General features: G+C 52.3%; 3 protein-coding genes across 3 annotated transcripts; all 3 read left to right on the top strand.

Moving 5' to 3' along the window:
- Window positions 1-249: 249 nt before the first annotated feature.
- On the top strand, window positions 250-2976 carry PG998_005916 (uncharacterized protein; the record flags this gene model as incomplete). Its single annotated transcript, XM_066872734.1, has 1 exon — window positions 250-2976. One exon carries the CDS (start codon window positions 250-252, stop codon window positions 2974-2976), a length of 2727 nt encoding a protein of 908 aa, XP_066732831.1.
- A 6209-nt stretch (window positions 2977-9185) lies between these two features.
- Window positions 9186-10982, top strand: PG998_005917 (uncharacterized protein; the record flags this gene model as incomplete). The annotated part of the gene is made up of 1 exon (XM_066872735.1): window positions 9186-10982. One exon carries the CDS (start codon window positions 9186-9188, stop codon window positions 10980-10982), a length of 1797 nt encoding a protein of 598 aa, XP_066732832.1.
- A 1680-nt stretch (window positions 10983-12662) lies between these two features.
- PG998_005918 (uncharacterized protein) lies at window positions 12663-13147 on the top strand (the record flags this gene model as incomplete). The annotated part of the gene is made up of 2 exons (XM_066872736.1): window positions 12663-12761; window positions 12914-13147. The coding sequence occupies 2 exons, from the start codon at window positions 12663-12665 to the stop codon at window positions 13145-13147; spliced, it is 333 nt and encodes a 110-aa protein (XP_066732833.1).
- Window positions 13148-14143: the final 996 nt, after the last annotated feature.

A 14143-nucleotide genomic window follows, 5' to 3' on the forward strand; every position in this document is an offset into this window, starting at 1 on the left:
TCCTTTTGGAACACTTTTGACAAGGTCGCCTGGCTTGCCCGACACTCCGAACCTTGGTATTGCGACATTTCCGTCAAGGAAAACACTCCTACCCCTGGATCTCATTGTTACTTTATGTCATTCCAGCTCGCCGGACGTCGCAGTAGAGGTTTTCTTGGCGATCAGTGGCAGCCATGAAATAGCGAGCATCCATATCGAGCTTTTACTTTTTTCTTGGAGAATATTCTTTGCCGCAGCATCCTTAGAGCGATGGATGTCGTCAACAAGACGCCTCAGCCTTCGCGGTACAGGATCTCCAAGGCAACGGCGAAAGCAGACCGCCAGCAACAATGGACCGCATCTCGGTGTCATCGTTTGCTGCGGCCCTTGCTGTCGCGTCTCGCGCTTCTGAGAAAAGATCTGACCTCGATACCGGAACCCGCCGCGGTGGTTGGTTTGCCGGCGGCAACAGCGTCGACGACAAAGGACAGGAGGAAACCGGAGAAACGCCAGAGCTCCGACTGCCAATGGATGCTTCCTCGGAAGAAAATGCGTCATACGTACACCCAGCGATCCGCGGAACGGCAAGCCTCCGTCACAGGCTCTTCCTTGTCGGAAACTCGGCAGCAGCCTCTGTCCATCAAATTGAGGGCCGCTAAGGACCTTCAGGGCGCAGAGGACGATCTTCCGGCACCCGGAGAGACCGTGGCATTCACCCCCTTAGTGCGCCGGGCGAGAGGTCAGGACGTGCCTTCTCCGGCCAACGTATCGAAATTCGGAAATTCCCAGGGATCGATGAGCTCGTCTCAGACCCGGAAGAGGGCGAGTGCGGGTAGGCGCGGTGAGCTTGAAGAACGTCTGGCCGTTTTTAGGAGGCACGTATCGGCCTCCCGCCACAGCGACTACGAGTCAATCTTCCGAAGCCTCGAGGCTCTGCTGAAGGGGACGGCACCGGTGATAGAACGAACGAAAAGCGCATCTTCTCTCTTGGATATGTGCCTCAACAAGATACCCTGGTACATCGCCGGCGTCCAGGCCTGGGAACTGGAGGCGGCGGAGGCAAACGGCACCAAGTCTGCATTCAATAGCTCCGATACATCGCTACGCCTATACAACGAGCTAGAGACGTTGGGCGCCTCTCAGCACGGATGGAGTCACCTGCGAACTGTCGCCAGAGCTGATGGCGTCACTGCGGTGCGGGAAGCCATATTGGAAGGTCTTCTGAACGATGATTTCTGCTTGCTGGTGATTGATCTTTGCACCGAATATGAGGCGTACGCCGAGGCCGAGGCTCTGATCGAGGTGTTCGTCCGACGCCAATACCCGGGCCCGTTCGGATTCGATGCGACTTTTGCCGAAAACGACGCGCTCCGGCCACTCTCGTATCTTTGGGATTTCTCCATTGGACTTGGACGACATTCTTTCTTATTGAGGCAGTACAATGTGCTACTAGCTGACGGCTTTCTGCCTGTAGACTGGCTGGTCACCGCGCGCTTCGAGCGGGTCTGGGGTTTAGCCCATCGGGTTCTCTCCAGGGGAAGCAACGCATTGGCGGCCATCGATTTCTTAGTCACGGCAATCATCAGCCTGTGCAGGCGCCACCGCGTCAGTCAAAAGTCGCCTGAGACGATGGCAATGACATCCTCTGAGAAGGTACTGGCGTCGCATATACTTCCTACCATAAGCCGGTCGCTGGCTATCCTTTCCGCAATGAACGTGGTCGGTGAGATGGAAGTCCAAAGCAGCTGTACTGAGTCCCTCCAGCCCGTGATAGGGCTGCAACAGAACATCGCTATTATCAGCCAAAACATCACTTATACGTTCTTTGGATGCATTGCGGAAGTGGAGGGACGAAAGCGCCGGAGCTCTAATATGGCAAAGGATGTATTATACTTGGCGGCATTCCTTGCTTCTTCATCGAGCTTACGGACAGAACGCGTACGCTCTCGTCTTACCAGCGCTTTCGAGCTCTGCCTGGGCATGTCGTCACCACCAGTAAGCGGCAGCAAAGCCGATTCCGGCCAGAATTACAGTGGCATGATCTCGTTGATCTCGCAAATCGCCCAGATCTGCGGACGCGGATCGTCCGAGGCGCCCTACCAACACCTAGAGCGTCTCTGCCAGGACCTCCAACTGTTGGGCCTTGAGGAAAGCATGATGAGCAGCATTATGCGAGCCGGGGCATTGTTCCTCGCCCAGCAGACGAGCAACCTCAAGGACCTCGTCTATGCCGAAAGCCTGGTTTTAGCACACCAACACCAGATAGGAGACGATACAACATCAGTAGCAAGCGAAGGGGAACGACACAAGCAACATGCGGATACTACTGCTACAGATCGCCTGCTGGGATACCGCTGGGAGGAAACCATTGGTGAATGGGTTGTGGTCAGTCCTGCAGCCCAACGGAGAAAACAGGTGCAACACCGGAGATCTTCAAGGTTCCTGCCGGCAGATTCAACAGCTCGAAAAGTCGCAAGTCGCGGTACTGGCCCCTTACCTGTTGCCCGGGTTCCCGAGCCGATCGGTCGATCTGCATTTGCGACACTGGCAGAGCCCGTTACAGATTCGTTTACGAATCTCGAAGAGAAGTATGGTGGCGGCAACCCCAGAAACGAGAGCAGGCAGAAAGACTTGGATGGTGCGGAAGAAAGCCAATATCGTCAAACACTCCAACCGACGAAGCATTGCAACTTGCTCAAGCCCACATCAAGCAACCGTAGGTGCTCCATAAAGTTGACGAAGACGAAGACGACGGCTACGGATGCCGATTGCGATGACGAACTCGGCGGTGGCGATGAGAAGGAGAATATCGGTGCCCAGACAACAGCAACGGCAGTAGCAGTCCGTTCCAAGGTCAAGACGGCTCGTCATAGCCACGGACCATCGAGCAGCGTCAGCACCAACATCAGCACCAGCAGGCGATCGTTGGGTGGGAGACGTCGTGTCCGATTATCCGGCGATTTAATGATGCACAGCGATGACGAACTTGGTATCTGAAAAGTTTTCTGGCGTCTTTCTGTTCTGCTTTCCCGCTCAGGCGTTCTTCGTTTCCTTTCACTGCAAGGCATTCTTGTGTCATTGAAGCAGTTTGGGGCTCCAAACGTTTCAACGCTTCGTGTCATGATAATCATCAGGCTGTTGGTTGCTGCACTGCGCGCATTCATGCTACGCAAAACGCGTGGCCATCCATTTGCCGCAACGGGCGGCACATCTATACCAATCAATCGGCGTGTTCAGGCTCGTTCGGGCTCATTCGGAGGATTATTCGCCCCCTCTGAAACGTCGGCGAGGCAAACCGTGCAGAACCAAATGTGTTTAGGCATATGCTGTTATGCATGTATATAATTATCTGTGTAGCTTTTTGTTACACACACATACAACCCCGAGAATGTACCGGGAGATACCCAATTTCAGCTATTGCTTTTCTTCTTCTTTTCAGGATCTTCCTTGCTTTGGGATGTTTCTATTGTCCGCCCATGGGTCCGTTAAAAGGCCGGGAGTTGGGCTTCTACCATGTTTTCGACGATGAACATCCACGTGGGTGACGTTCAAGTGGGAGATCTCTGGAGTAGTTCACATTCTTATAGGGTGTGGGAGATGGGGACATCCGCCGGGACAAGTAGAGTATCAGCGTGATGGATTAACCTTCATCTCGTTTAGTCGAGAGCCGTAAAAGCTCGAGGATCTGGACACTAGATAGAGAGTGATACCCAGGTTTGGTCAGTTCTCGCGGACCAGATTGACATTACTTTTAGTGTCCGCTTCGGTTTTCCCAAAGTCATGAAAGTGCCAGCCGAGATGATGGGATATATCGGAGAGTGGGGGTGGGTAACCATCCAACGCAAAACACTTTACGTATCGTCACAAACAATATACTCTCCCTTTGGATTATGTGTGTGGGTGTTGTTATTGTTACGGAGGTCGCGTATGATGTCGTCGTCGGTCGTCCACATTGCATGGGATGGAGCCTCTTTCCAAAAGGGGCGAATACCTTGCAGAGTGTTCCAACCAACAAGCAACTCCTGCATGCAGAGCCGCAATCTTCGAATGGGGTGTAGTGCCCGTCGAGCAAGGGTTGGTTGCTAAAGATATCGCCGACCCAGCCCATTGGATGCCTGTTTGTAGATTATTCATGATTACATACGAATAAGTGGCGAGGTAAATGGGGGTAATGAGAGCATGTTTCCCTCTTGCGGGTTTCTTGCCAAGCATCTGAAACCCATGCTCGTGATCTTTTCGGCATGACCATGGACAAGAATATGGACGAGAAGGCGTGTGCCCAAAATGCGCATGGCAGAGCCCCATCGTGAAAGTGGCGTCTCGAGTATATGCGAGCCCACCCACACGGCCATCGTACAAGTCGAAGCGAACGATGCCTGGATTGTTTGAAACGACATGTCAATCACTGCTAGGTTTGGGATACTGACCAACGGCTTCAGACGAGAAAGAATATGACAGAACTCTGAATAATGACCGTCGGGGTGTCGAGTGTTGCCGGAAAAGAGGCGCATCCTGGCATCCATGGTCGGGGACCCGCTCACCTCGTCATTTCTCGGTGTCTCGTCTCAACCTGCCGCAAATGAGTTTTCCAAAACACCCCCTGTGCAGAGCATCGTGAAATGTCTGTGGGTGATCCGATCTCCAAGCTCCTCCATCTTCTTCCAATTTCCAACCCAACGACAATCTCCAAGGTCACTGCGACTGCGACGTTACAGGAGCTGCGGGTGTGGCTTGTCGATCATCAACGACGGGGCGTGGATTCTTCCCTCTTTCTTCCACCAGCAAATCGGAGTTCCTGGTGGATGATGCTTTCCGTAATTGGCGGAGTCGTTTCCCCCAGAGCCCAATGGAAAGGCCGACCGCCTCGCCGCAACCGCGAACATGCCTCTGGTCGTTGTCCAGTGTCTCCAGGGACACACACCAGACACGAGACGCAACGACGAAACACCATCGAAGCGATGCAAGAGTCGTTCAATTGGATATGCAAAAACATCAACCGGTGGGGGTTGTGCTCCAATTCGGACGTGTCCCCGGCGTCTTGTAACACCAAATGGCGGGCAGATAATCAGGCAGGGGCAAGGCAGGCACACCCGCTATGCTGCCCCCAATCGGTGAATTATTATCCCCAACCAAGACGTAGTATACTGAGCTTGGCATCTAATAATGTTCGGTTCGGCAGGAAAGGCTGGTGTTACTACGGGAAAGTTGCAATATCCAAATTGCGGCTGAAGAATGTACCATTTTACAATCGGTTAATTCGCAATTGCAACCCCAAGAGCCCATGCTGCTTCCCCGCTTGTGCGTTTGAGCGCTGCTGTAAGCGTGTGCGGGTTGAATGCTCAGGTAGCAGTTCTATCTAGCCAGCGCGATGGGACGCATTCTATCGTATCGTTCCCTCTTCGTCATATGATACATGGCTCGTCGTATGGCCAGTTATGTACCCGTATTCGTGAAGAAGAAGCAAACAAGAAACACTTGGGTTGGGGCCACAGGCAAGGGGCCCTGTCGCGACATCGTCGGTATCTACCGGCGGCGGGTTTGTACATGCTTACAAACCTCCAGAGCCGGGAATGCATGATCTATATTCGCGAGCAAAACACATAACAGCAACAGTTGATGCCGGGGCATTCAAGCTGCAAGCCGGTACTGTAGACATGGCTAAATTGATAAGTACTGTCTAAAGGGACCAAAGCTATACTCCTATGGATATGGATGTCTGCCTATAGCAAGCAACTAAGCTTGGGCGCAACATAGGCAAGTTGATCGTGTCCTAAAAAGCTGCTTGCCGGGCTACGACTGGGAAGCACGATGCAGTACTTGCAACATGTGAAATGGATATCAAGAGGTTGAGTTTTCACGATGTTCAAAACTAGAGGTTTCGCCAAGGGACCTGTTCAAACGTCGGTCGATCTGCGACGCCCTGAAAGATCACTCCACCTGCCAGTGTCTCGTCTCGGGTTGTTAGCTGGCAAAAGGGCGACGAGTGCCCCCCCCGGACTGTCAAGAGTCAGCAATGCAAACATGATCTTCAAATACAAATCCTGTAGGGGAAAGATAAAATCGGTTCGAAGGGCTTGTGGTGGTGCCATTTTAGGGTTTTGGGGTTTGACGCTATTCCTGGGCGGCGCACTTGGGAGGGCCATCGGTCGAGTGGTTGGATGCCCTGGCACGATCAGAAGTCCGATCTGGGTAGAGCAGAGCTTTCAGCTAATGGGAAAAGGAATCTTCGGCCCCGTACACACGTACAGAGAGAGGAGAGGCATGTGGTGGAGGCGAGATAAGACGATTGGTTGCCGAAGAGTGCATCCGCAAACACGTTACAGGAGGTGGCATCGGTGGACTCAGGCAACTTCAGACGAAGGCAAAGGTCATGATCCCCCACCCCCGAGGAGAGGCAGATCACCTACCAACTAAGCCTCACATGCTGAGAAAGCCCGCAAATCTACAGTCCCAAACTACTGGGCAGGGAAGCTTTCGTCGACGCTTTGCGCCCCCTCCGGCCCAGCACCGAAAATAAAATACGAAAGTCTTGAATCCATCCCATCATTAACAATGCATCGAGCCACTATACGGCTTGGCATCTTCCATATAGAAACAGTGACATGGAAACAATATCCTAACCCGGAGTCAAGGAAGGGAGCGGAGTACGAGTGACGGAAACGTACGTATCTACCTATACATATGGATATATGGCAACGGAGCCGAAAGTCAAGGGCTAAATAAGGCACCATCGTTGTGGCCAGCGGGCTGTTGCATGTGTAGTATGTAGTAGGTAGGTGGTTTGTACCATCGAATTCGCGCAGTGATCTCCGATCAAAAAGGATCTCATACATACAAAGCCGGACCACCCCACCATCAAATGAGCGTCGCGTACATATTGGGCCTCTGTATCTAAGCGGATGGGAGATGATCTGAGTAGCAGGTATATTGAGCTGCCATTGGCCAAGCGATCCCGTCCCAACCCCTGCTGCTTATTGGAGAAATGTCTTGCCGTGGATAATTACCTGTTTCAGAGGCCAGCCACAATTGCAGCTGGCGGCGCCCACCGGGCGACCACCATTGATTGGGTTGGTGTTACTGAGCGGCCAGCACAATGGAAGTAGAAACCAAGAGCTGATTCGTGGAGGATAAAAATGCTTGCTGGTCGTAGGCCGGAGGGAGGAACAGGGGGAGGGCATTGATGTAACAAACAGGAACCCCCATCATGCGATCCCTAGAACGACTGGCCACCCCACCCGCCGATGACACTGGCATCAATCCAGTCGAAGGCCTATTTTTCGACATGTAGACATGGCTTGACCCTGCAATACCAGCGCGGGTGTCAAATGGGCGGTTTTGGTTTTGCAGACAACTGGAGCGAGTCAGAACAGAGGACAAGAGAACCGTCCCTCGACGAGGGTAGCTTACTGTATGCAAGCAGCAAGGGCTAAGATTGTACCTTGCATAAGCTAGAGTTGTGCATTCGTATCCCTTACTACCTACTAGATTGACTCTAAAATCAGATTAGGCAAAATGTCCTGGCTAGCCAGCTGAGCAAACCTGCAAGCCTCGTGTTTATCAGCGTGTGCGACTGCGACTGCGACGTACGTAATGCATGTATATTCAGCCAAGTTGCAAGGGCCGGGGGCGGCAGCTGCTTGTTTCCTTTTCCTCGGTTCTCAAACAAGAAAAAGAATCAATATGTCTCCCACAAATATCGCCATCAGATGGCATGGCCTCTGACGTGCAACGGCCTATGTAATGCCAAAGTGAAGATGCCCGCAAAGCATTGGTACAGGTCAATTCGGCGCAGGTACCTAATCCCGGCAATTGTGCGGGCAGTGACGGGTGCTCCGTAATGGCAAATGATGGAAATGATTGCCTCAATGGAGCAACTCAACATAGGAAGTACCTTGGCAAGATGGAGCCAAGCGCAGGAGAGCGGAAAGGGACAGGCCCAAGGTACGGACAGGCCCAGCTTGCCAGGATGGGAGCCCCAAAGCCCTTGGCCCCAGGCCCCATCACTGCCCATCCTACCATCCTTGTTGCCTTGTTGATCCCCTTGGGCGGCTCAAGTTTCTTCATCCTATGCAAGCGGTGGCCTCTGTGGGCCTTTTGGCGGAGTAAAACTTGTCTCTCATGACTCTAGCCATCAACCCCCCCCGGCGGCCAGCCGGGCCAGCAGCCAGTCACCAGTCGCACTTCATACTGCCCAGCTCCCACGGCGTCCTGGCTGCATGTGCAAGGGGTGCTAGGCAGTAGGCAGTATGCTAGGGTCCCGGCAACGAGCCGCCTGCCCACGCACAGAGTAATCAATCCAAGGTAAACTGGGGAAGGCTTTTGATTACCTCCTTATTCGTATATCTCTGGGCGGCAACCCATCCTTTTCCGCTCCTTGGCCAGCCCGTTCAGAGTAGATCGACTTGTGTGCATTGCTAGCCCAGTTGGACTCCTACCTACGTTTTCGCTTCGTTTACGTTTCTGACGTACTCTTTTTTTTTTTCTTCAACACCCTTCTATTCTACCCTTCCACCCTTCTACCTCTTTCCCCCTCTTTACCGGTTCCGTCTCCTTGGGATTCTCCTCCGATTTCCTTCAGCAAACCAACCGCTTCTGATAGACTTTCGACCCTTTCCCTTTAGGAAGCCTCTCACCGATCCTTTCGATCACATCGTTGGCTGTCGTCCGATCCCTCTTCGTTCTTGACACCCGGTCATTCCCACGCTCATTGGTGCATTGCCCAAACTCTTTGATTCTACCCAGGTGGCTTTGACTTTATCGGACCAGATAGAGATACTGTTGTGCCCGTGCTCTCAGATACGCTCACTCTGTCTCGGGATTGCGGATCAGTTCTCGGACCTGATGTTCTTCTAAGCAATCTTCCTATTATTACCGCAAGGACTAAATTAGGTCTTTTTGACTGCCGTCATCGCTCATTCACTTAAAACAAGTCGCAAGCCCGCCATTACACGCAGCTGGCTGTCGTGGATTCCTCTCCTTCGATTCAATTCCGTTCCGCTTTGAAGTGGATCCCGTTTGTCCAACTCGGCCTCACGCCCAAGCAATTGCCAACATTGTATCAGCTGGAGGAGGAAACAAGAAGTAAAGGGACTAAAGGCACAATCGTCAGCACGTGTTCTTTATAGGACTGTCGAATCCAGACCTCGACCGCCCGACGGAAACACGAGCCTCCCACAATTGCTTCCATAATTCTCAATATCAACACCATGTCTTCAGGTTCAACGAATTCGACAGGCGGTACGCCGCCACCGGCCCAGAAGGGTCCTGCCAATGTTGCTGGTACTGGTCTGCCCAAGGGATGGACGCCGGGCATGGAGAACGACGCGTTATCTCACTACCTCATTTTCATTTGTGCTGCTGTGTCGGGCGCCTTCATCATCTGGAAAATAATGACTGAACTCACCAAGTACGTCCGCACAGTCACCGGCCTCACAAATGACACGCAATACTATTTTGCGAGGGCTTCGGGGAAGGTTTCCTGGTTCAAAAAGAATATCTTGTATTCTCCCCTGTTCAGCAAACGCCACAACCGCGAGTTCCAGCTCAGCAGTGCTGCCAATATGGGCACACTGCCCACACGGTTTCAATTCCTGTTCCTTCTGGCGTACCTGAGCACGAATGTCGCCTTCTGCGTCATCGATATTCCCTTTGATGGAGACTACACGAGCGCTGGAAAGCAGCTGAGGAACCGAAGCGGAACTTTGGCTGTTGTCAACATGATTCCCCTGTTTGTCATGGCCGGCCGAAACAACCCCCTCATCTCGTGGTTGGGTTTTTCCTTTGATACGTTCAACCTCATGCACCGATGGTTCGGGCGAATTGTCGCCTTGGAGGCCATCACTCACACTATGGCCTTCTTGGCTGTCTCTGCCCACTCTAAGGACTGGAGCCACGCTTTCGATGCCATCTGGACAACGCCTTTCATCCTGTGGGGCTTCATTGCCACTTGCGCATTTGTAGCCATCTTTATCCAGGCCGCCAGCGTCTCGAGACATGCCTTCTACGAGACGTTCAAGATCATGCACATTTTGCTGGCGATTGTTTCCATCATCGGCCTGTGGTACCACCTGAATATTTACCAGTACCCCCAGATCAAGTGGCTTATCCCGGTCATCCCCATTTGGATTGCTGACCGATTTGCTCGAGTCTGCCGTATCGCTTACAGCAACTTTGGCAGCGGTGGCACCAAAGCACTTGTGGAGGCACTTCCTGGCAACGCTTGCCGCGTTACCGTGACCATGGCTCGCCCCTGGACCTTCAAGGCTGGCCAACACGCTTACCTGTACATGCCTGCCATCAGCCTTTGGCAATCACATCCGTTCTCGATCGCATGGAGTGAGGAGGCGGAAGATCTGTCCGACGAGAAGCTTGCCATGAACCGACAAGACATCCTGGCCATGCGCAAGACAAGCCATTCATATGTGATCCGAGCCCGTACTGGTATGACCCAGAACCTTTACGAACGCGCTGCTGCGGCCCCTGATGGTCGGCTATGGACAACCTGCTTCGCCGAGGGTCCCTATGGTGGTCTGCACATGATGCACTCTTACGGCACGGCCATGTTATTTGCTGGTGGTGTAGGTATCACCCACCAAGTTCCTCACGTTCGCGATCTCGTTGCCGGCTATGCCAACGGCACCGTCGCCACCCGCAAGATTGTTCTCGTATGGATTATCCAAAGTCCAGAGCATCTCGAATGGATTCGACCTTGGATGACCGAGATCCTTGCCATGGACAAACGGCGCGAGTGCCTCCGTATCATGCTCTTCGTCAGCCGACCGCGGTCTACCAAGGAGATCCACAGCCCCTCGTCTACGGTACAGATGTTCCCGGGTCGACCTAACATCGAGACACTCCTGTCTATTGAGATGGAGAACCAAGTCGGTGCTATGGGTGTGTCCACATGTGGCCCTGGTGCACTGAGCGACGAAGTGCGCGCGGCTGTACGCAAGCGACAGTACTACGGCACCATCGACTTTGTGGACGAAGCCTTTACTTGGTGAAGAAGTCAAGGTTCTACTTTTGGCACCAGAAGCCCTGCTTACTCGTCTATTATGCATGGCGTGGATTGGGTTATTGGAATTTGGCGAAGCGATTCGCGTACATTGTTCGGTGACCCCCTTTTTTCTTTGGATCGACTCTCGTCTTTCTTTTACAAATTTCGTTGTGCATATTGCTGTGGTCTTTGAAAAACAATCGGACTACTTTACCCCTGTTACATATACTTGATGCGGACGTGCTAGAAGACTTCCCCTACCTACCCTCTTTTGGGGGCAGATATCTAGACGAGCGTGCGAACAAACAAACAAAAATATCATGAATGATACGATCGACATACAAAAAAAGTCCCCCCATTTCTTCGCTGTTTGAGTGATTTGCAGTTCGTCTCACTTGACTCGCATAAACCTGCTTGGTAGCATACAATTCCACTGGGTGAGTACAGATGGTTTCACGCCAGCACATCGAGTTCTTGCCGAGTGTCTTGTCCTGCGGGAACAACGAGATAGAAACACGTTCTAGAATGGTTACATTCGTGAGAATATTGCCTATTGTTAGCATCCGACATGGATTGTCACCGAGATTTATCGCATGACGTTTTCTAAACATAGGCGATGGCATTTCGCCGAGGGGCCTGACCCTTGAAAACGGGACAGAGGCTGACGAACCTTAAGAGCAGACCGGCGTAACCCCCTGCATATATAATCTTCGCCTTGGCACCGGGGGACTATTTTGGGGGTCTTGGGTAGGAAACAAACTTGGTCTTGCCTATATCAGGGCTGGAACACGTCGAGAATCAAGTCTTACGTCTTTGCTCACCCTTCCTTGGGGACCGCCCCTCCCATCCGTTTCTCGTGCGATACATATGTGCCAGAAGTCTGCCCCCAAGCCTGCCCCCTCCGGGTGGTCAGTCACTGGGGTGGGCGGGCAGCGGGCAGCGGGCAGCGGGCTTAATGGCCTACCCCGCAGTACAAGGCCAAATGACCGCATGTCTTAAGTGACCTCGCTAATCGCTAATCAGCTCAGCTCTTTCTTGCGCGGCAGCAAGCACCAAGCCAATTCCACAGCCTCTTCAACAACAATACTTGAAGGTAAGCAGAAGCTGTTTACTCGTGAATACAATTATCTCAAACATTCTCATTGTACATGATTGATATCTACGATTCGCATCTTTTCTCACACTTGACCGAAAAAACCAAACCTAGTGACTTACTTCCCTCCTTTCCACTCGTATCTTCTTGGCCTGGTCCATTCCCCGGCTGCCTGCTGCCTCCGTAAGCTGAACGACAAGCCTATCAATCGTGAACTCCCAAGGTCCCAGAGACAGCTTCCCTTCCATCATCCATCCGTCGCGTGCAGCCTTGTCCTCCCTCGGCAAGACTCTCACATTACAGCCGGTCCCTGATACGTCTGTCTGTCCTTCCCAGTTCGCCAGGCCCAAATCGGTAATCGGAGAAAGGACCTCGGCATCAATCAACCTACCTTTTCGTCAACTGATTCACCCACTTCCAATCCGGTTTGCTCAGTTGCACATACAATTCTTGCCCCGTAGCGGAGGAAAGCAACACAAACATATCGAAAGAACAGACATACTTGCACACTACTCTGACAAGGAAAGCAAGCACCCGTTTGAACAGTCGGATAATATCGTACTCCCGCCTCGCCCATTTACATCTCGGTTCAACATGGGGCTCGCATACAACACTTATCTCAGTAGCAACAAAATCTACGGGTGCAAGCACTGTAAGGCTCACCTCGCCAATGCCGACGATATCATCAGCCGCGTAAGTTCCTTTCCCACTTGCTGAGGGGCGTCGTCAGCTACACCCAGCCATCCGCACCCTCGTCTTCCTTTTTGCACCCTATCACTGCTTCCAACCCCGACTTATACAGTTATACATGTGGGCTAATGTGTGCCTACCGCTTCTACCAACAGAATTTCCGTGGCCAGCATGGCAAAGCCTACCTCTTCGACGCTGTAGTCAACACCGACGCCGGCGAGGCATCCGAACGTAATATGACCACGGGCCGTCACGTAGTGCGTGACATCAGTTGCCGCCAGTGCAAAGAGGTGGTTGGCTGGAAGTATGACAAGGCATACGAAGGCAGCGAGAAGTACAAAGAGGGCAAGTTCATCCTGGAGGCTGAGTTGCTCTGCAATGTAAGCTGAAGAAGAGGCGGAGAGGGAGCGAAAGGGAATGCCGAGGGGGATAGTTCGCGGCCACACATCCGAATCTCGCCAGCCGCTTTGCCCTTGATCCAGGTAAAACATCGCAACCTGGATGGTGTACTACATATCGAGGAATAGCGCCTGAGCATGTTGCGGTAGGGGGTGAAGGGGACGGGCTGCCTTGTGCACCATCTCATATCTGTGGCTGTAGGATTCCGAAGCCCCCAGTGCTTGCAGCACTCAAGTTGGGACAAAAGAGGTGGGATGTGGGTGAATAGGAACTCGCGCGGGAAATTGCATTGACTTGGCGTCCCCCCTGGAGGCTTCCATAGGGAAAGGATATATGAAGCTTGGTGCTTTAAGCTCGACGGTGTTCCGTGAGCCTGTTATTGGTTTTGCTCATTCTCTTTCAGGCTGATTGTTAGTAAGCGATGCGAGAGAGGACGAGAGGGGCTGGTAAGGGAAGTCTTTTCCCGGTCTTTTATGAAGATAAACTCATCTACTTTATGGCTACTTTATAAAAACATGAGACAAAGTATTCACATGGACTTGCGATATGAGCTCGTTCGTATGCGTTTTCGTGAACGTGGATGTTGGTCTTCCCATATTCAGTAGCCGCTAGTCCCTAGTATCGATGGATGTAGGGGTGTGGGGAGGGACGCGAGAGATAACGCTCCTGGTTTCTCTGATTTTATATAGTCTGTTGTGGCGTAGGGATGACAAGAAATGCGTAAGTGGAAAAAACAAATGCGTCGCAGAGAACGAGCAGTTCGTATGTACATAAAGATAGTGTTAAGTACAATGCAATGCAGAGCAAGACTAAACATAAAACACCAATAGAAGCACCATTAACATGCTGCTGTAAGTCCGTTTCCCCTCGCAAAAGTCAAAAAGGGGGGTGTTCAAGCAGTGTTTTGATGAACACCCCGTCGTAGCGCAAGAAGCGCTCTATAATAAGTCCCAATCCCATATTGGTGATGGTAGGTCGACCGTGTT

This window comes from Apiospora kogelbergensis (genome assembly GCF_038363985.1).
Source record: "Apiospora kogelbergensis strain CBS 113332 chromosome Unknown utg000003l_segment0_segment0, whole genome shotgun sequence".
Taxonomy (NCBI): domain Eukaryota; kingdom Fungi; phylum Ascomycota; class Sordariomycetes; order Amphisphaeriales; family Apiosporaceae; genus Apiospora; species Apiospora kogelbergensis.